At 41.0% G+C, this 23238-nt stretch overlaps 1 protein-coding gene across 4 annotated transcripts in view; it reads left to right on the top strand.

The window, feature by feature from the left end:
* The first annotated feature begins 410 nt into the window (after positions 1-410).
* LOC141773667 (echinoderm microtubule-associated protein-like 6) overlaps positions 411-23238 on the top strand; it is a 512018-nt gene continuing 489190 nt past the window's right edge. For all 4 annotated transcript variants that reach the window (XM_074645582.1, XM_074645580.1, XM_074645581.1 and 1 more), the window contains exons 1-2: positions 411-1734; positions 2054-2324. In XM_074645582.1, the coding sequence (XP_074501683.1) occupies positions 2128-2324 (197 nt within the window). In that variant the 5' untranslated portion in view covers positions 411-1734; positions 2054-2127. The remainder of the gene's footprint in view (positions 1735-2053; positions 2325-23238) is intronic.

The following is a 23238-nucleotide window of genomic DNA, read 5'->3' as shown; positions in this document are numbered from 1 at the left end:
CCGGCATCTTCACTCTAATTTGCGTTAACGTGTTATTATCGTGTTATCTTTGACAGCCTTAGTAATTTTGCTCAAAAACTTCAGAAGATGCAAAAACTGAGCATCAGCCAAATAAAATTCAGTGCTTTATGGCAAACATGCAAGCTAAACATTAACTATCATAAAGCACCAGGTTTGTATCAAGAAAACTGATTTTAAATAGGTTTTCCTTTTATTAAGAAATCATATTAGTTAGCGATTCCTAAGGATTTAGGTTTATGTTCCATATTTCTCAGTGTTTACAATTCTGAAGCATTCTACAATAGATTTCAATTTGAGCAGGTGAGGAAAAACTAATAATCAAAGGGCTCTTATTTTTTAGGTTTACACACCGGAAACGCGATCTAATCTTCTGCTCTGTGTGAACTTGATGCTTCTGCTTGTCAGTCCGAAAACGAGCGAGAAAACATCACAGTGATGAGACTCTCTGGTCAGGGAGGGTCTCTATAGGCGTCTGAGGTCCTACTGGTTTACTGAACAGCTGAGCCCATCTGTCTGCTCACCTGACTGCCTGCCTCCCTGTCTGTCCGTCTGTCTGTCCGTCTGTGGGTGGAGGGACTCCGCTGCAGCGGGAGGATGCTCTCCTCTCTCCGGGAATCAGGACTCTCCTCTCCGGTCCTCCGGCCGGACTACTGCGGTGTGAACCCCGGGCTTCTCCTCTCCTTTGCCCGTTGAAGTTGGATCATCTGCGGGATTAAAAACACTTGTTTTTGTCGCTCTCTCTCTCTCTCTCTCCTCCTCTGTCTCTCCTCGGCTCTCTCCGGAACTGGCCGGTCATTTCACAGTGGAAATAATCCGCTTCTTTTATTTCTGAGATTCGGGGATTATTACACACCCTGTCTGTCCTCCTGACTCCGGTTGATTTGTACTCACGCACAGATTTGTGAATGGGTTTGTGAGCCGCCGCACGTTTTACCTCCAGCGGCACTTTGTCCACCTTCTGCGGTGCGCGTTCTTCCAGCGGAGGGCTGATGTGAACACAGGAGGAGGATACAGGATACAGGAGGAAAACACACCCATGGCTGGTACCGAGGGCGAGGATTAGTGTGAGGACGGATTATATTCTCCACGAGCACAATCCTCCATCAATTGTGCTGTTTTTGTTGTTGTTGTTGTTTTGGGGACAGATCTTCCCAAACGCGTTAGGATATTTTTTCAATTTCCATTCTTTTATTTCCTTTTGGAAAAGTAAAATAAAATCATCTGCAGTGTGTCTGTAGACTGTGGACAATATTCCAGGCTGAGGCAGAAATTATGAATGAGGCTCAGAGCGCGCTACTTGATGAAAGTAAAACTGTCATTATAAACACAATAAAGTTCGTCTCGTTCTTAATTGTAGCTATTAAATATAATAAGGCACAATGGGATCGTTATAAAGTCACTGCTTATGATTTATAGTGCAATAAAAATACGCACTGTTAGTCCCTTTAGGAATATTAAAGGAGATTACACTGAAACCACAGGAGATACAAATACTATTAAGTGCATCGGAATGTCTCTGCAGGACTATAACAGATAGTTCATTCAGCAGCAGCCCTGAGGAGGAAGAGGATGATGATGATGATGATGATGATGACTGGTAGAGAGTAAAGAAGCTCTGAGCCGCCTGTTATTCTGAGCTATCTAATTCACCTGCTGCTGGATGAGGAACTATGGACATGCTACAGAAATATGATCAGAGATGGAAAATGACTCGTAAGTACTGAAATAACTCTATAATACCACAATAACTAGTATGTTTCTGTGTATCACAGTTACTGTAAACTCACTCGTTACCATCACACTCATTATAAAGAATATAAGGAACTATAAATGTTTAATTTGATATAATATTTGCATATATAGGATATATTATAATGTCCACTTTTGTAACTTATTTAATTTTGTAGCTACCTGGAATAAGCAAAAATGATCAGAATCCAAGAAAATTAGATGTTTAAAACTTTAAAAACTAATATTTGTTTTTGTCGATATCAGTTTATCGATAATAAATCTCTACTATTGTTTTCTGGAGGATCTTAAACCAGAAGAAGAAGAAGAAGAAGAAGCAGCAGTAGGGCGGACACGGTGTCCGTCAGATGAGCGAGGATGTCGGACCGGAGCGCCCCGGGCTGCCGGCTCAGACTGGACTGGGTGTACGGGTACCGGGGCCACCAGTGCCGGAATAACCTGTACTACACCGCCGGGAAGGAGGTGGTGTACTTCGTGGCCGGGGTCGGAGTGGTTTACAACACCAGAGAGCACAGCCAGAGGTTCTACCTGGGACACAATGATGACATCATCAGGTAAGACAACACCTGCAACACCTGGATCTGGAAAAGTCACTTCATATGAATATTAGCACGAATATTAGCAGAGGATAAACAGAGACTATAATGTAGGCCTGTCAATTACTCACTTGTATGTTGAAGAAAACTTTGTTTTTATCAAATGTTTCAATGGAGGATCTGAAAACTTAGTAAATCCTTGATGAATTCATGTAGGCTAGGCCAGCTTTAACAACAGCCTGACATACTTTTGCAGACTCTACTGCAGCATAATCCAAGTCTGGTTTATAGTTGTGTGCTCACTGCTTCCCAAACATTATGCATTTTCGCCAAAATCGAACTATTTAAAACACTTCCGCCACTACTGTCTGATGGACTTGTCTAGAAGGTAACCCACAAATTGCAAAATCTGCTCCGAGAGCTGCAAAAAAACTCGCGCGAGACTTGCTGCACGACGACCTTTTCTAACCAAGCCCCCAGGAACAGCGCCGGACGACGATCCGGACTTTCGTAGTGGACAAAAGGTGGTACTGCAACTTCCGTGTCAGTCACGTGATGCCATTAGGCCCAAAAAGACTTTTCCCCATAGACTTACATTGAGGAAGAGACATCTGTAACTCAGCGGATCTTTTTTTAGGTGAATCAACTTCCCAGTATGAACACTCTAAAAGCCCTTACTAAAAATTTTTTTTTAAAGTTGTAAAATGCACTAACAGCTGAATCCAGAGTTATTTCCCTTCCTCCGTTCATGTGAGTGAGACCCAGACCGTGACGTTGGGACCCCATGACGGAGTCATGTGACCGAACAGACGCTACTGCGCATGTTCCAGTTGCCCATGGTCCGCCAAGGTACTTTTCCAGACGGAAGTCGAGCCATTTAGGCTTCATGCGCCAATGAGCAACTCTCATAGGAATGACCGGGGCCCCGCCCCCAACGCTGTATCCAGTTCTCTTTATACATCTATGGTTTTAAATAGCAACGTTTTGGCAAAAATGTATGTGTTTGGGAAGTAGTGAGCATACAACTGGATAAGTGAGACTTGTTTTATACTATTGTTACACTAGACTACTATCATACGAGTTGTGTGAGAGTTTGTACATTATTTTTTTTATATAGTTTTGCTGTTGTTAAAGGCGGCCCCCATTTACTTCAATTCATTAAAGATTTTCTCCGTTTTCGGTCGTTATCGGATTCTACGCTCACGCGTAATGCGCATGCGAGATAAACAAAGTTTTCTTCAAGAGGACAAGGTAACACACGGTGAGTAATTGATATACGAATGGAAGTATAGAGTGCTCCAGGGATGACGTATTTTTGGAGGCCAACCAGGAAGTTAGCATCGCCCAGGTTCCCTTGACAGAAAAATTTGTGTCGAGCTCTTTCAGCAGCCAAAGACATTTATTATTACCTCCGCCAAGGCCGAAGAACTCGGAAGAAGGTCATGTTTTCACCGGCGTTGGTTTGTTTGTTTGTTTGTTTGTTTGTTTGTCTGTTAGCAGGATTACTCCAAAAGTCTGCGGTGGATTTGAATGAAATTTTTTGGAGGGGTAGCACAATGAACAATCCATTAGACTTTGGTGATGATTCGGACCATGATCCGGATTCAGGAAATTTTTTAAGGATTCCGATCAGCCAGAACATTAAGACCTCTGGGCATAACACATGCGCAGTGTAACTGATGATGCGTTGATGAAGCATGACCCCGCCTCTTTCCTTCAGAGAGAGAGACAGAGAGAGAGTGGGGGGTGGGGGGGAACAACTGTAGATTCAAGGTTTTTTCACATTAAACTCTGTGAAATTAGAGTTGAGTTCAACCAAAGCACACTTGGTGATTGTTGGAAAGAGTAACGACGATGGTTTAGGTGTGTTTTATTTTGTTTCTGTCCAGTTTGAAGGAAGTGTTTGACTATGCTGCGCTGCGTACAGCTGATCTCAACATAAACAAAAATACATGTGGATGATGGCGCAAGCTGACAGGAGGTCTGTGCTCTCCGAGTGCCATTCTAGTTGTCAAATAAAAACAAATGTCATTTGTGGTCGGTATTAGTCATTACGTTTTAATTTTGTAGATCAAGCTGATTAAAACAACTCAAAATAAAATGAATCATTAGTTGCAGGTTTTATATTTACTAACAGTATCAGAAATTGATTGAAATAAACCCTCGTGCTTTGCAAATAATTAACTGAGAAACATTTTCATATTTGTGGTTAGTGGTTAGTTAAAACTGGTAAACATTTTATACAACAACATAGTTGACTTGACCGGAGGGACGATCTCTACTGAATGATAGCTTCAGTCATGACTGTTTCACCTTCCTACTCTCATAACCGTTAGATTCTGTCTCGGGGCGACTCGTCCACTTCTCTTACTCAACTGGGAGTTTTGTCTCTTTGTCTTTCGGGTTCAGATGTTTTTTAGAAATGCTGACGGTGTTTATCTCTCCCACACATTTTGGTTTGACAGAAGCTGAAATCTAAACACAAATAGTCCTTTACTGTGCCAGCAAACAGCTTTTTTAGGTTTTGGGGGATGATTTCCTTGTGGGGATTTTTAAGTTCTAACATCGCTGGTATGTGAGTAAGTGGATTTATGTAATGAGGAAATATTGATATTTAAAATTTTCCCATTCAGACCAGCTGGCAGTGCTTGTTGCAGTTCACCCAGCAGCGGTGCAGAAAAAGCTCCGGAGCAGACGAGGGTAGCTTATTTGTCTTTTCCCCCGTGAGCCTCGGGGAGAACCTCGTCTGTCACACAACATGTAAGAGACTCACATTAGTGAGTCCTCTCCAGTGTGTAAATATGCCACACTCCATCAGATAAACTCAGGACACCAGTTGTTTTTAAACAGTTGTTTTGAAACTACATTTGCGTTTTCCTGAAAAACGACCATGTGTGTTCGTGAAAATAATGTGTTGTGATGTAGCGCTGAAAAGCTCTTAGGAAGGAAGTTTCTTTGCCAAATTAAGCTTAACTATTACCTAGTCTCAATTGTCTAAACCTAACCAAAACTTAACTATAGAGGTGTCAGATAAAAAAAAACCATATTAATATTTTTTATAATTTAACACGTGATAACTGTACATGTGAAATTCATTATTTCCCATGTGATGTCTTACCTGTCACACGCTAAATATCTAAAAAAGAAAACATTTTTATGTGATATGAAATGTGTTTTAATAGCCTACATAGATAAACATATGATTACATTTGGAAAAAAACAACAACAACTAATTATCCAACTTGTTACGCAACTTGTACATGCAGTCATTAAACTTAACTGAGACTTTCGCTCATGAAAATAATAACATATGAACTACAATTTAGGACACATATCGTATTTCCCTCTTTGTTGCCGCATTCATGCATTTTCCAGTCCTTGTTCTGAGATGTCCTACAGACTTGAAGGCAGCATGACACAAAGAGGTTAAACAGGCTAAAGACAGTAAACACAACAAAGATGAAATGCATTTCTTATTTCAACTGATGACACACCACAGTCTGTTTATAATAACACATGATATAATAACTGCTGAGTAATATAATGTTTCTGAATCTAATAAAACAATGAGCCCTGAGATGAACTCCTAATGAGCTGCACAGCAGTGATCTTGTTAGAGGAGCCAGATGCATTTTTTAGGTGATGAATGTCGTCATTCTCACCTGAACTAAATAAGTTAGTCTGGCTGCTCCGGGTCACATGTCGATTTGTCCTTGAGCAAGACACTTAACCCCAAATTGCTCCTGAAGGCTGAGACATCGGTGTGTGAATGAGTATTTAGATTAGATCCTGATGGGCAAAGTTGGCACCTTAGCACCCTCTGCCATCAGTGTGTGAATGTGTGTGTGAATGGGTGAATGCTGACATGTAGTGTGAAGCGCTTTGAGTGGTTGGAAGACTAGAAAAGCGCTATATAAATGCAAGTCCATCATTTAACATTTACCATAAGAGGAGAGTTCAGAGGAGAAAAGGTCTGCAACAGCTCACCACAGTGATGTTATGGTTTTCAGTAAAGATATGATCACACACTTCACAGAACTGCACAAAGAGAAGAAAATAATACTGACAAAGAGGAGCCACATATCCAAACAATTGCCTTGAAATCCTGGAAAACCCCCTTTTTTTTTTAAAGCCCAGAACACAGTCTGTGGATGTGCACGAGCCAAGTAAACATTTGTTCAGAATCTGTCAAACCAGTTCACAAACACCCAAAACCTTTAATCTGGGATTATCTGGCGAATAATGGAGAGTCTGTTTCACAGTGAATGGTGTCCCTCACATTGAACTGTTGTTCAGAGGGATCTTTGTCTCTTTTTATGCCCTTTCAGTTGTCAGTCTGGTTGCACCATTGTACAGCACAAAACAAACCCCTCATAAAAATTAACATCTATACATAAAGAGAACTTTCATTAAAGTGGCAGTAGGCAGTATCTTTTTGGAATCATTGGGCAAAAATTCCATAATAACCTTTCAGCATATTGTAATTCAAGTGTTCTGAGAGAAAACTAGACTTCTGCACCTCCTTATGGCTCTGTTTTCAGGCTTTAGAAAATCTTTCATTGAGAGCGTTCCTATTGGCTGTGCTCCGGTCATGTGACCAGGACTTGGTGTTCCTTCACCAGATTTCACAATGGCGGGCGCGTCACAAACTTTCTCATTTTACAGCTAAACCGTGTACTACAAGATGATTCTGAAAACATTTGAGGAGAGAAATAGGCATTAAGGTAACATAAGATTGACTCATATTTGATCAGCGCTGCCTAGTTTGACCGTTTGGTCGGAGTTTGTGAGTGATTGACAGCCGGCTCTCATAGACAGCAGATGGACAGCAGACCTCAGATCAGCTCTGACTGCTTGTTTTCCTCCGGTCTGTGAAATCTTGCAGATGCTGTTAGGAGCACAGGAGGACACAGAGACACATGATTTTTTTCAGGTTACATGTTTCATGTACTCCTGTCAGGATATAGCAACCGTTTTATAAAAATAACTTTTTTGAATCATATTTGCTCCAATCTCACCTACTTCAGCTTTAAGTTCATTACGTTTCTTCCAAAACGTATCTGCTGTTGCACATTAATTCTTTATGAGCATCATCTTTATGAGACAGGATCACATTGATTGTGTTTTGATATGTGCAGCATTTCTGGACATGGAGTGAATTTTCTCCAAATGTTTGCTTTAATATTTTGAGCTAATGATTCAGGAGAAGCAGCAGAAGGGATTTTCTCTGTTGATGAGAGCAAATTAGAGCGAGTGGAGGAGGAAGATGATTCAGCGAGGTCTCTCATTCATCCCAACATGGTCACACAAACACACACACACACACAAACACACGCGCACACACACACACACACCTGGTGTATTCACCGACACTAAACAGCCTATGAGTCATCAGAGCAGCAGGCGTGTTTGGACAGTTTACGCAGGAGGCCAGTCAGCTGCAGCCTGTGGTACTGTGTGTGTGTGTAGTGTGTGTATGTGTGTAGTGTGTGTATATGTGTCACACTAATTGAAAAGCTGGATGCTGCCTCAGCCGGGCCATGCCCTCTGATAAGAGTGTTAGATTTGTGTTTGGGCCAAATGATCATAGCTCACAGCTGACTGCAGGTTGACAGCCGATACAACAGTTAAATATGCTGCATGTATGGTGGGTCGCCTCTATGTCACTGCGATGCTTTTGACCTTTATGCAAATGTTTCTGCTCAAAAAGACAATTCCTGTAGCATAAAGAGGAATTCAAATTGTGATTTAAGCTGATTATTTGCCTTGAATGCTTCCTACAGCAACTTTGAATATCCATCCATCCATCCATCCATCTATTATCTGTAACTGCTTATCCTATTTGGGGTCGTGGGGGGGGCTTGAGCCGATCCCAGCTGACATTGGGGCAAAGGCAGGGTACACCCTGTACAGGTCGCCAGACTATCACAGGGCTGACAACCATTCACACTTACGGGCAATTTAGAGTCGGAACTTTGACTATTGTGCATAAATCTCTGTTTATGTACACAACAGAGGAAGTATTAAGATCCTGTATTTAAGAAAAAGTACTAATACCACACTGTAAAAATACTCTGCTACAAGTAAAAGTCCTGCATCAGTAAACGTATAATCAGGAGAACGTAATTAAAATATTAAAAGTAGAAAAATGTCCGCCCATGACTGTTATTGTTGTGAATATATCAGCTGTGATATAATCACAACATCCCACGGTCTGAAGTGAGCTATTGCTTTTATGAAACGGTCATCAAGTATGACGATATGAAAGTCATAGACTATAAATCGTTATATTATAGATCGTTTTTTAATTAATAGATAGTAATGTGATTAGCTAGCTTAATGATTAGCTGATGACCCGTACGGTAAAGCGTGCAGCGTAACAAGGAGCGCTCAAGACGGTCAGTTTCGTGGCGCTGTTTAGATGTGCCTAAAAACACATCTGGTAGTGTGTGTGTGTCCAACACAGACAGCAGAGGACAGAATCAGCACGCCCGTAAATTACACCAAAATGCAGTAGAGACTCTCAGCATAGTTTTTTTTTATCACATGGCTATTCTGGTACAAACATTTACCAGCCAGGGTTTAGATACCCAAACAGTAAATCTACCCTCATTTGACGCTTGGCAGGTGTTAATTTCAGACCCTGGCAGGTACATAATGAAAAATAAACCTTCCTTCAACACAATGTTCACCAACATGAAGCCGTTCCCTCGTGACATATTTTAGACTTTTAAACCTTTGTGCCATCTTTCAGACATGCGTCTGTTCTTCAGTAATAAAGACCAGTATGAACAGACCCAGTGAGAGCAGTATTTGGGTTAGTGCTGGCTGCAGGAAATGTCACTGTCACTGGCCCAGTCTGATGCATTGGCCTTTTCATCACTACTGGCACCGCAGCCGGTGCTGTTACAGTGGAAATCTGCCAACACACTATTACACTCCAAATGGATGGAGAGGAGGTCTGGCCAGTACTTCCAACTTCTATCTGAAAATAGTAACTGGTTCTTTAACTCCTCTAATCTCATATATCTGAGTTAGGGATGCACCGATACCGATACCAGTATCAGGTATCGGGTCCGATACTGTGCTCATGTACTCGTACTCGCAAAACGGCTCCGATACAACGGCACCGATACCACTTTACGGTAGCGTGGCGTTAACCTCCCGTCACCATCTTTTGGGTCCTATCGCACGCGCTCACGCTCCACCTCCTCGACGGTGCAGGCGAGACGGACCGGTGGTGCGCCCGACCTTGCGGGAGCCGGGATCACACCTCAGCCGGCGCGGAGTTGGACTCCTTGGTCCGTGTATCAAGACGGGTCGGGTGGGTTGCCGACATCGCTGCAGACCCCTGGCTGAGCCCCGCCCTTGGGGCACGACGCGGCTCGGGCGCACTGAGAAAAGTCCGCCATGGTGACGCTTTGTCCACGGCCCCGGGAAGCACCTTCACCCCGAGCCTTCCCAAGCCGACCTAGAGCAGGTCGCGGCGCACCACCTCGTATGGGGGACTCCCCAGCCTGCCGTGTGTCGCTCACACCCTCCAGCTGGCTGTTAACGAGGGTCTTTTGGCACAGAGAAGTACTCGTATCGGTACTCGGTACTCGGTATCGGCGAGTACCCAAATGTAAGTACTTCTATTCATACTCGGTCTTCAAAAAAAGTGGTATCGGTGCATCCCTAATCTGAGTGCATTTTTCTGTTTTTGATGGAAATAGTCTATAGCTGCATCGGCACTTTGATCAAAAGAAGTATATTATATATTTCTCACAGAAACCTGTTTGTAGGTGATGGGGAGTTCTTCTGCACATGTTTTAAAAGTAGTGCAAAGTCTTTAATGTCACCAGAGGGAGCAGTGTGAGGTCTGATAAATGTCCTTAAGTGAGTCAGCATCGGTTGAAGACTAGTTTAAAAATCTCTGCTGCAGGCTAGAGGCTCCAGGATACATTAGCCGCTACTAGCATACCACAACCACAAGCTTCCACCAGGTAGCAACCTCCGGGTCTGAAAAGTGAAGCCGATGCGGAAGTGCCTTAAACCTGCATTCTTTCTAACATCCAGCAGGGGGCGACTCCTCTGGTTGCTAAAAGAAGTCTGATTGTATAGAAGTCTGTGAGAAAATGAGCCTACTTCTCACTTGATTTATTACCTCAGTAAACATTGTAAACATGAGTTTATGGTCTCAATCGCTAGTTTCAAGTCTTCTTCAAGACTTTCAGACACTTCATTTAGTAAATTATGGTACCATTTAGAGTCAAATAGACCATAAAGCAGGATATGCTTTAGGGCCTGGCAACCTTGTGATTGACAGGTCGCTACCACGGCATTATCTGGTCTGGGAGTTGTCCGTGTTTGCATTTTAGAACCTTAACCCTTTCACAGTGTGTTTTCAGTTCATGAAAGCGATTCATAACCATCTGGTTGTGTTATTCACTGTTCTTTTGTACTTAACTCCACCCTCTTGTGTCACTTCTGGTTGCAAAAAAAACCAAGATGGCGACTGTCAAAATGCCAAACTCGAGGCTTCAAAACGGCAGTCCTCAAACCAGTAGGTGACGTCTCAGTGTCTACGTCTACTTTTTATATACAGACTATGGCTACCACCCAACTTTTCAGCAAGCCCAGTTGCATTGTGGGTAATGTAGGTGCGAGGTTTTGGGTTATCATCATATCATCATCAGTCATTTGTTAACTGTGTGCAGGCCAAAAAAGAGCAAGTTGTGATCAGCAAATCTGGATGTTAGGCATTGTGGTTTATTGTAAAACCACTGATTATGGATGAAAGGTCTCTCTTTTGTTGGTGCCTACAGTGTAAAAACATTTAAAAACAGGAAGGAGGAAATGAGAAATGAGTGACGAAATTAGCTGTTTTTATTAAATCTTCTGTAAACTTCCCTTTTGTCCTTTGAAACCAAAATGTGTAAACAGCTAAAAGCAAAAGGAAACGAGGAGCTTGTTTAATGAAAACAGCAGCGGGTCCTAATGGTTTTCTATATTTATTGAAACACAGACGTCAGTTTTGACTCGAGGGTTGAAGTTTGTGTCTGCTGCACTGCGGCTGCTCCTCCTTCTCCTCCCACAAACTGGAGCTGATGTGGAAAAATCTGCAGACGACTGAGGTAGTAATTACATTTGCATTTTAGTCACTTAGCCAACGCTGTGATCCAGGCTGACAGTGGGAGTGACAGGAGAATGAAAAAAACATCAGGTCCCAGATCAGCACATTTAACGAGCAACCAGACGTGAGGAGGTCAGAGGTCGCAGAGAGTAAAAAAACGGCTTTAAAATTTGTTTTCTGTGCAAAGTAATTCAGCAATAACAAGTGACTTAATCGTATATCTCTTTATTCAACTAATGTGTTTCACTTCAGGGCCTTCGTTTTACAAAATGACTGAATAACATCCTATAAAGACAATTATTATTTACCTATTACTAATTCAACACATCAAAGACCTCTAAAGACAGACATTTTGAAATAAAAGTACATGACAAAATGTTAGGGAAAATAATACCTTATCTCTAATTATCTGAGTTCTCTTCACTTGTATTGCAAACTTATTACATTTCCAACAGCGAAAATGGCATTTTCACATCTTACTCGGTGAATTAAGGATTTATTTTCGAGTAGCTGATTGTTTGAACGGTGAAAAGACGAGCTAAGACGTGTTTGGTGAGTTTTATTTTGTTTCTGTCCAGTTTGAATGTAGTGTGTTGATGGGTTAACCAGACAATTAAGCTATTCTCAGTTCGGTGTAAGAGAGAAACTTGAACTCAGAAGGTTCATGGTTTTATTTTTCTATTTGGGTGTATGAATATTTCCTTTGTTGACATTGTTGTGAGTTTGTTTTTGTTGTTAATCAGACTAAATGAAAGCTTGTGTAACGTAGCGAACGTGCATTGCACCCTGGTACATGTAGGCACAGCAGGAGAATTCAGCTTTCTCAGTCAATTTTTATAGTATTATATATAATTATTTCCTCAGAGGACTACATTTACCATCAGCACTAATTAGACACCCAGATAAAAGGTGGTGAATTTTCCCTTTTTTAAACAGTAAAAAAAAACTACCACACAAACCAGTCACAAAATGTGATAATAGAAATAAGGATTGTATTTAATAAATATAATTTGATATAATTATATAAAAAGGCTAATAAAGAGCAAAAGCAAAACAAATGATCCTTTATTAAAAGACTATAAGAACTGTCCTATTATTTAAAAAAAAGAAAAAAGAATATTTTTTGTCTCTGTCATTACGATCAATAATCAACAAATCACTTTTCAGTTGTTAAAACTTAAAGGTGCAATGTGTAATGCCTAGCAAACTGCTCCAAAGAAAAACTACTACTACTGGGTCCACACAATCTAAATTTACAGCCATCAGTTCAGCCACATACTGTATATAGCCCTCTCTGTAATTGTCTCAGTCAGTCCTCAGTCCAAAACTAAAAAGTTTTTGAAAAAAGATATTGTAATTATTTCCAAAATTCACAATATGTTTTTATCTAATGAAATATGCCGCTTCAATCCATACCTGGGTGTGTTTAGCCTTTCAAAAACTACATTTTCACTGCGGTCACAAAATGTTTGCTCTCCCACTCGCCGCACACAATTAATGCATGCACCTGTGTCAACGGGGCGGTCTAGCAGCAATCAGACGAAACTGATGAGTGGAGCAGCTTTGAGCAGGGGAGCGGAGGGCATGAACAGCTCTGGGAGCTAGCCAGTGGGACACACAGCTTCCATTCACATGACAGGTATGGATCAAGGTACTCTAGTACCCTTATCACTTTAAAGGTACTGGTATTAGTACTGACATTGTAATGTTTCAAACGATACCCAGCCCAGTCATTATCTTTTAGATTTTATAGTTCTATTGGATGTTAAGTTTTCCCTTTCTTTCGTGTCTGCAGCTACTTGTGTTGAAAGCTCTGAATCATAACTGCACTCACTCCTGTCTTGCTGCCTGCCTGATGGATTGCTTCTGTAATTGCAGGCTCCATGTTGACGCATTAAATCTATGTTGAGTTTTTTCTGAAAAGGGAGAGAGAGTGGGACTGTCTTTTTTTTTCTTTCTTTGGCTCTTTCATGGCCGAGGCCCTCCAGGGGGGGGCGACCAGCCTTTATGCTCCTCTGGAGCGAAGCATCAGGCTGCTGCTGAATAGCAGCAATTATTATCCTAGGCTGGATGCTGCTGCAAAGAGCAGTTCAGATCTGTTTCGGCTCACTCAAGTTCACTTCGACTCACTTCAGTTCGCTCGTATTCATCTTTCGGAATTTTAGTTGAAACCGGAATTGAAATGTTCCTGAACTCTGCTGAACTGTTTCAGTTTAACCACGCACATCATTTTATGAGAGATGGAATTCAGTAGCATTTCATCAAATCAGAATCTTAACTTTGTACTATTTCGCCGAAACATAACTGTGCAAGACGAGAGACATTTCTGAACCTCATACCTGCTCTTAATATTAATTATGGCTCAAGAAAAACTGGCATAGACATTTTCAAAGGGTTCCCTTGACCTCTGACCTAAAGATATGTGAATGAAAATGGGTTCTATGGCCACGAGTCTCCCTTTTACAGACATGCCCACTTTATGATAATCACATGCAGTTTTTTTAATGCAGTATTAATGTGTTATTTTTGCCTATTCTAAAATGGTGTATTTGAATATTTCTGCATACTGGGGTCCCTAAACAGTCACGAATTACATAAATTGGGTATCACTGTAAAGCTGATACTCTTGTGGATCCAATGAGCCCAACTGTATTCATGTGTGATGATGTTAGTCCCCATAGTAGCCATTTCATTGTAGTGAGACCATTTTTAGAAATTTGACCTCACTGTATAAAATGACCTGTGGTGACCTCTAGGATAATCACAGCCTCACGAAACTTTACAGCCACAAACTAGAGACCGAGAGCATTCAGAGGATGGATGGCTTTCCTAGCCAGATTGACGATAAGGGGATTTCTGAGCAGTTTACACAACAGAAGTGCTCGCCATCCAATTGCAGAAAAATGCAATTCTTGCAGAAATCTCCAAATGTCAAAAGTTTTTGATCCCAAATCACAGTATAGCTTTTTCTATGGTGTTCCTCAAGGTCTCGGTGTCTTAATGTGGTATTATGAAGGGATTATTGATCATTTTTATCAAATCTCGAGTGGTAAAAAACATGTTTAAATTTAGCACCAAATCTGTGTAACAAATCTTATCAACCCAAAAATTGCTGCAACAACTTATGATACATAATAGAGCATGGGGATGGACATCATATACTTCCATCATAATGTTTTAAACCCTTATACACTCTTACAATTAATTTTAGATCATTAATTAATTCATGTTTTCTGAATTATGACTAGAGGAAATTGACACACAGCGCTGAGCTGCATCTCAAATTAATCTCCAGGTTCCCAGCTTTCAGATGATGTACACCACTTCTATGTGACATCTACTGCCAACCTGCTATCTCCCCCTAAAGACCCCATGTAGCCCCCTAAAAAAGACAAAAATGGGTCTATGGTGGGTCCCAGAGGGTTAAGTAACTTTTAAAAAAATAGGTTTGTCGCTCAGCCTTTACACATGAAGAACTATAGCAGTAGTAGAAGTACGCTCGTATACTCGACCTGACTCAACTGCTGCTGCTGATACCAGCTCTCGTACAGACTCGCCGCCCTCGACACTTCCTGTACAACAGCCTGTACGCTGAAGAATACTGAAGAGACCGCTCGGGGGCTTCACGGATCGCCAGATTAGCTCATGTACCAGTCAGGGTTCGTTCATGTTAGCCTGTTAGCTTGTTAGCCTGTGGATATTATTCCTGCTGCCTGCAGAGTTTGTCGAGACTCGCTGCTACAATTTGGTTGATAGTTGGACAACTTTTAGTGGCTGTTAGTGTTAATAATTGTTTTGTTTTATTTATTTAAATAGTTTTATCGTCTGCAGGTCATTTCTGCTGCTGTCATGATACTACATACATACGAGTTGGGAGATTTTAAGTTTAGTTATTTAGCATCAACACAATTTTCACAGTAAGTAAAGTCGACACTTCTTGATTTCTCAGAAGCTTTCTATAGCCTACAGCTTCATATTTTGAGACGATAATGAAGCAGCTATACCCCGAATATCATGTTAGTGTGTCCCGCATAGTGAGGTACGCCTCAGGGTATACCGAGGCAACGCACCACTCCAACTTCTCGGCACTATTTCACAGTAAAGCTCCACCACTACCCTCACATTAAAACTAGAACTGTCAAAGTTTATGCAATAATAACGCCAATTTGTTTTAACGCCACTAATTTATTCAACACATTAACACAACTTGCGATTTTTTGCTTGTAGCGGGCTCAGTTTTAAAGCTAGAGTGAAGATACTGGTATCATATGAAACTAAAGAATCCATTGGTATCAACCATGTCATGCTAGCTTGTCGCAAAGGAGGCTAAATAGGGGGTCCCTTGACCTCTGACCTCAAGATATGTGAATGAAAATGTGTTCTATGGGTACCCACGAGTCTCCACTTTACAGACATGCCCACTTTATGATAATCACATGCAGTTTGGGGCAAGTCATAGTCAAGTCAGCACACTGACACACTGACAGCTGTTGTTGCCTGTTGGGCTGCAGTTTGCCATGTTATGATTTGAGCATATTGTTTTATGCTAAATGCAGTACCTGTGAGGGTTTCTGGACAATACTTGTCGTTGTTTTGTGCTGTTAATTGATTTCCAATAATAAATATATACATACATTTGTATAAAGCAGCATATTTGCCCACTCCCATGTTGATAAGAGTAGGGATGCACCCATCCAACTTTTTTCTGTCCTGATACCGATAGCGATACCTGGGCTTTGGGTATCGGCCGATGACGGGGACCGATCCGATACCAGTGTTTAATTAATAATCTGTATGCCTCGATGTGTGGAAGTGACTGGGATCATTCTTTTAGGTGTAAGGCAACATCAGGCTTGACTTAAACATTTATGAATGCAGCAACAAATTGGTCAAAACTTAAAAGGGAATTCAAATTCCACTATGTGATGTAGACAGTATATAAACATAGCACTGAATTGAATAGATAAGCCCCATTTTCACTGATCTCTAATCCAGCTGTTTGAGTCAGTATCGGCCCGATATCCGATCCGGTATCGGTGCATCCCTAGATAATCTCCCTTTAAAGGTCTCATATTGTAAAAAGTGAGATTTTCATGTCTTTTATATTATAAAGCAGGTTTAAGTGCTTTATAAATACTGTTAAACTATCAAAGCGCTCAATATACGGAGAAATACACACAGCCCGTATTAAAAAGAAATTGTGTGTTTGAAACAAGATTTCTGTCCATTTGTGATGTCACAAATATACAATATATAGATCATTACATGGTTTTAAACGTAAACATTCTAAATGTGTCCCAGTTTATTTCCTGTTGCAGTGTATGTAAATAACATCAGCTGACAGGAAGTAAACATGGACCCAAACTGTTGCCTAGCAACACAATTCTGTTGCAATTCCGTGGAAATGCACTAAAACGGAGCGTTTCAGACAGAGGGTAAATACAGGTATATTTACAGTACGAGGAAAATAAAGTTTTTTTTTAACATTACAGCATGTAAACATGTTCTAGTAGAAATCCAAAATACAAGTATGAACCTGAAAATGAGCACGATATGGGACCTTTAAGGTACATCAACCGTAGCTTTACAAGTTATGTTCGGCTTACTGCAGCGATTAAATAGTGCAGAAAAGAAAGCAGCTGGGAGACTGTGTTGGAAAAAAAGTAATAAATAAGGTCACAGTATGCACAGGGGACTGTCAAGGAAACTATGTTTATATAAACAGGCGTTGGTGTTTTACACGTTAGCTAAAAGCATATCATATCAGCGCCAACTAGTGGTTTTAGTAGTCGACTACTCAACACACTCATTTAAAAATATTACCATCTGTTTTCTTTTTTAAACACACAATTAATTCTGTTTTCTGTGAGACCACATCTGAATGTAATTAACACACACACACACACAAGTTACATCCATGTCACTGTCTCACATTTAAGGCAATAAATGAGGATGAACTGTGACTGAAGGATCTGGGTTGGTGCGTGTTCAGTTCATCAGTACAGACTCTCTCTCTCTCTCTCTCTCTCTCTCTCCGTCGTCCTCTGTCTCTCCTTTCTTTCCTCTCCTGTCCCACTTCCTGTTGGTCGCCTGCAGGCAGAACCTGACCGACCAACTGACACACACACGCACACGCACGCACGCACGCACACACACACACACACACACACACACACACACACACACACACACACACACACACAGGAAGAGCTAAACCAAAGGACATCATTATGTTTGCTGTGTAGTTTTTGATGGTATTTCTGCCTGACTGGCTAAAACTAACCAGCCGTCTAATAGCTCAGCAGCTGAAGGAGAGGAAGAAGGTCCAGCTGATGAGGTTGAGCGCATATTTAGTGGCCATTTTATTTTTATTTAACTTGGAGATTTGTTGAAGAAAAGCCTATTTAGACTGAGCATCGGGGCCAGTGGTGGAAGATCTTTTTATAAAAGTAGTAATACCACATTGTAGAAATACTCTGTTACAAGTAAAAGTCCTGCATTCAACATCTTATTAAAATAAAAATACAAAAGTATTGAAGTACCAAAGTAAAAGTGCTCATTATGCAGAATGGCCCATTTCAGAATAATATGTAGTATTGATGCATGAATGTATTTGTCACTGTAATGTTGAAGCTGGTAAAGGTGGAGATCATTTGAATTACTTTATATGGACTTGGATGGACTTGGACTTATATAGCGCTTTTCTAGTCTTCCGACCACTCAAAGCGCTTTACACTACATGTCAGTATTCACCCATTCACACACACATTCATACACTGATGGCAGAGGCTACTAAGGTGCCAACTTTGCCCATCAGGATTTAATCTAAATACTCATTCACACACCGATGGCTATGCCTCCGGGAGCAATTTGGGGTTAAGTGTCTTACTCAAGGACACATCGACATGTGACCCGGAGCAGCCGGGGATCGAACCACCGACCTTCCGATTGGTGGACAACCTGCTCTACCCTCTGAGCCACAGCCGCCCGTACTTATACTGGGGCTGTCAAAGTTAACGCGATAATAACGCGTTAACGCAAATTCGTTTTAGCGCCACTTGCAACTTAATTATAGGTGCTTTAAAGTAGAAACCCTTACACTTGCAACTAAATGTCAATTTGCTTCCTGCTTCAAAAATAATATTTCAAATGTTACTGATTCGATGCTTTGGCCTTGAAAGCATTTAAGATAGAAGCGGTGGACACGCACGCGCACTCACACACTCTCACAAAGATTGTGTTGCTGTTTGTGTTTCAAGGCTAAGAGAGTTTAATATCTGTTGGTGTCTGCGTTGACATACAGATACCTGAGAGACAATGCAATGGAAACATACACACATTCACATATAGGTAACACACATTGTCATATTAAAAAAGCTCACATATAAACACACACAGAAACACTGAGCTGCTCTGAATGTGATGATTAACATGTTTACTGGAAGGGGTTTGATTCAAGGACCATGCTATTATATTTGTGCAATTGGTTTTCAAATATAATAGCAATGGTCTGCTATACATAGCAACGCTCTGTTATACAGAAATTACAGACCGCAGAATGCCGTGATTGACCAATCAGAAGTATTCTACACAGCCATGTGATAATGGTCTATAACAGTGGTTCCCAACCTGGGGTCATTAGGGGTGTAAGGAAATATCGATACTCATAAGTATTGCAATATTCTGTTGTGCGATATTGTATCGATTCTCCAAAACACTGTATCGATTTTAAATTAACTTCTTAAAAATCCGTCAGCTCGCCGGGCCCGGCCGTTATTAGATTTTTTCAGAGGTTGTAGCGGGCTCAGTTTTAAAGTTAGAGTGAAGGTACTGGCATAATATGAAACTAAAAACCCAAGGAATCCATTGGTACCAACCATGTCATACTGGCTTGTCGCAAAGAAGGCTAAATAACGCTCCAAATGATGCTAAATTTTGGAAAAACTGGCATGGCGATTTTTACAGGGGTCCCTTGGCATCTGAACTCAAGATATGTGACTGAGAATGGGTTCTCTGGGTACCCACGAGTCTCCCCTTTACAGACATGCCCACTTTATGATAATCACATGCAGTTTGGGGCAAAAACCATGCAGTTTTTTGCATGCAGTATAAATGTGTTTTTTTTCCTTTTCTATTCTAAAATGCTGTATTTCTGGTGTGTTCTTTATACCATGACAGTTTTCCTAAAATTAAATTTTAAAAATCGCAATATATCTCCTTGTTTACAGTATCACAATATATTGAATCATTACCCCTGTATCATGATACGTATCGTATAGCCAGATTCTTGCCAATATACCATCATAACAACAACGTAAACATACTCAGTTACAAGTAAAAGTCATGCATTAAACTCTTACTTACCGCCTCCTGCGGTATAAATCAAGTTCTAGATGTTACTGAAGGCGTGTTGGACTTCATGCATCTGCTAACACAGAGCAGACTCACCATCATCAACCACCACCAAACCAACCAATTCAGCCAGAACCGCTAATCTTAGGCTTACTACCAGGGACACCCGGGGCTGTGTGTGTGTGTGTGTGTGTGTGTGTGCGCGCGCGTGCGTGCGCGTGTGTCCCTGGAGGTGGGGAGTCCTCTGAAGCGTAGCGTAGCTCATTTCCCTCTCACCAGGGGAACAGGCTATGCTAACCGGCTAAAGCTGATGGAGAAGGGAGCTATGGGTTGTTGTTGTTAGCGCCGTTAGCGGCTCAGCTCGCAGCCAGAGAGGATGCAGAGAGCGGTCAGTGATGCGTTCACTGTCGTGTCAGCAGAACGACGCTGCCGGCTGTGCTTCGAACCTGAAGGATGTTGTGTGAAATGAAGTTATGTTAGTAAAGACTGCGGTGTTGTCTGGTGGAGTTAGAGATCAAGATAAAACCTGTAAATCAAGATGGTTTAACAAGAGTCCCTGTCCATGGATGGCCAAACTTAGTGTAGCGAGGCAATAACTAAGTGGGTTGGATGTTTTATTCCCACTTGCATCACTCATGCTAACATGACAAGCTAAAACTGTTGGTAAATAATATTTTCAGCCAATATGCAATGTTTTTGTATCCGTTTTAGGTGTGTCTGCTCTCACTGCTACTGTTTTCATTTGTTTTAACAACTTTGGAGATGTTTTTTAAAGTTGCTGTTTTTTGTCTGGTGTCCTGTCAATTTTGGTGGGAGCAGTCTGTGAGCAATATTTGAGTCTAAGACAATTCTCCTTCACAACAATCATCTTATCTCAGCACAACACATTCTCAAGAACGGTTTGTACGATACCTTACGAAAAAGTTATTCCTTCTTTTTCGTTCCTTTTCCTACAAATGTCCAGCAACACCTGTCAATTTACGCTTGTTACATGCATACAGTCTTTCGTCCTCGCCGGAAAACAACTTCCTTAGGATTAGGCAACAAAACTACTTAGTTGGATTTAGGCAACAAAACTACTTAGTAGGCTTAGAAAACGATCGACTTGGTTAGGATTAGGCAACAAAACTACTTATTTAGATTTAGGCAACAAAATTACTTAGGCTTAGGAAAAGATCGCCTTGGTTATAGGCAACAAAGGAAACGATGATGGTTTGGCTTAAAATAACTCAGGAAGTAGCGTTACTTGAGTACGTAAGTGACGTGACAAATAAATCAACGTTGACTTCTGGTTTCACACGGGACACCAACGCTGGTCTCCGTGCGAAAGTATGGTATTTTTTTACCCACAGATCCACCCTGACCTCCTCCATACGCGGCGTTCGCCACCCTTTATATTTCCTGGTTCTGATTTATTAATTTATTAATTTATTTGACAGGGACAATACATGTAGGCATTGTTACACTTAATCAAAGTGCAACCGATTCAATGTATATAGGACTTCTAGTCGTAGCTAATTTGCAGACCTTGTCCCTGGTTAGGCTTTTAAGAAAACATAAAAATACATAATGCCTAATGCCCATGCCAGGATTTGGTGGCATCTAGTGGTGAGGTTGCAGATTGCAACCAACAGAGTACCCCTCTGCTCACTCCTCCCTTTCCAAGACTGCGTAAACCTGAGCCACCAAGATGCAAAATGTTGTAACGCCGTTCACCTCGATCAGACGCCATCCTTACCAAATGCAGTACCTGTGAGGGTTTCTGGATAATATCTGTGATGTTAATTGATTTCTAATAATAAATATATACATACATTTGCATAAGCAGCATATTTGCCCACTCCCATGTTAGTAAGAGTATTAAATACTTGCCAAATCTCCCTTTAAGGTACATTTTGAACAGATAAAAAATGTTTGATTAATCACGGTTAACTACGGACAATCATGCGATTAAATATTTGAATCGATTGACAGCCCTAATTTTGACCAACAAATCACCACATCTGTGCTTTCTAGGACAGCAGACAGTGTGTTGAGCTTGGAATGAAGTAATTAATTGTCTTTGACTCTTAAAGTGTTCGATATCTAATGAAGACCTGGTAGAAAAGTGGAGGAAATAATTCCTAGAAGCGTCTTTTATTTCCGACACGTGCTGTTTTTCATTTGACTGAGTTTGTTAATGGCAGCAGCGGGCAGCACAGGCCTGGTGGCTCTGTGGATTCACAGCTCAGTGGTCTTCATTAAGATGATGACTAAGAAATTATCTGTCCAGCATCCCACTGCCAATCTGCCCTGCAGCCACCAATGTTCCCACGATCTGCTGGCACTCCAACACACTGAAGCACACACTTTTCCTACACACAGATTTACTCAAACACACACAAACCCCTCAGGGTGTTACGTCACTCTCCAGTGCGATTCTGAAAGGTCCGGAAACTGAATTTAAGCTACTTATTGTAAGGAGCGACAGAGAGAGAGAGAGAGAGAGAGATACAGAGAGAGACTAAACTCTTATCGTGCCTTTAAAAGAAGAGAAGATGTAGACTTTATTTTAGGAAAATGTTCTTTCCTCGGATGCAGTTATTAGGCTTCTTATCCATCCACTTCTTATTCTTTTCTCTGTCTGGAGGCAGCTGATGCCCAGCAGCAACTTTTTGGGCAACTGTGAAAAGCAATATTTCAACAGGAGTTTCTTCAACACGAGCATGAGGAGAATTTCTTGTGTAGATTACACGACCGAACAGCTCGCTGCAACATTTCCCCTTAAAGCCACATTTATATTTACCGCTGCTGAAATTGGAACTGAACAGGCGTTCTTACAGATTATCGTTTTAGTATAGTTTATGTTTTCATAACCAGTTTAGCTCACTGACAAAATACTGTGCTAAATTACAAAAACAAACACGGAGCTGATGAAAAAAAAGTAACCCCTTTTCAAAGCGAGCAACATTGACCAACAAGTCCTCGAGCCAAAATTGTATTTTTGTTATTGCTTTACAACAAGTTTTGTTTTGTGTACATGTGTCCCAGAGTTGTAGTCTTGAGACCTGGACTTGGACAAAAATTAGGACTTAAATCTTGGCATGGACTTGACTGCTTTGAGACCTGACTCTAAAGACTCGATGTGACTTGGTGTCAGCTATGTACTAACACAGCTTTGAAAGTACATTTTAATGGTAACACTCAAACCTGACAGAGTTGCATCTTGACCAGCAATTAAATTATAAAGACGTGTCACTTGTCTTCGCTTGATTTTACTTGACTTGAGTTTTAAATAAACGTAATGATTTGAGACTTGACTTGACCTTGTTTGTAATAACTTCAAATTTAACTTGAATTTGTCTCAAATTATTTCAGAATTGACTTGGGTGCTGCTCTGACAGACTTGGGACTCATCATGGACTAGTCTCGAATGACTTGAGACTTGACGTAGACTTATTTCGAAGATATCAGACTAGACTGGGA

Source organism: Sebastes fasciatus, chromosome 9, assembly GCF_043250625.1.
Source record: "Sebastes fasciatus isolate fSebFas1 chromosome 9, fSebFas1.pri, whole genome shotgun sequence".
Taxonomy (NCBI): Eukaryota; Metazoa; Chordata; class Actinopteri; order Perciformes; family Sebastidae; genus Sebastes; species Sebastes fasciatus.
The sequence above is the reverse complement of the archived record's forward strand: the minus strand, read 5'-3'. Positions and strand labels throughout refer to the sequence as shown.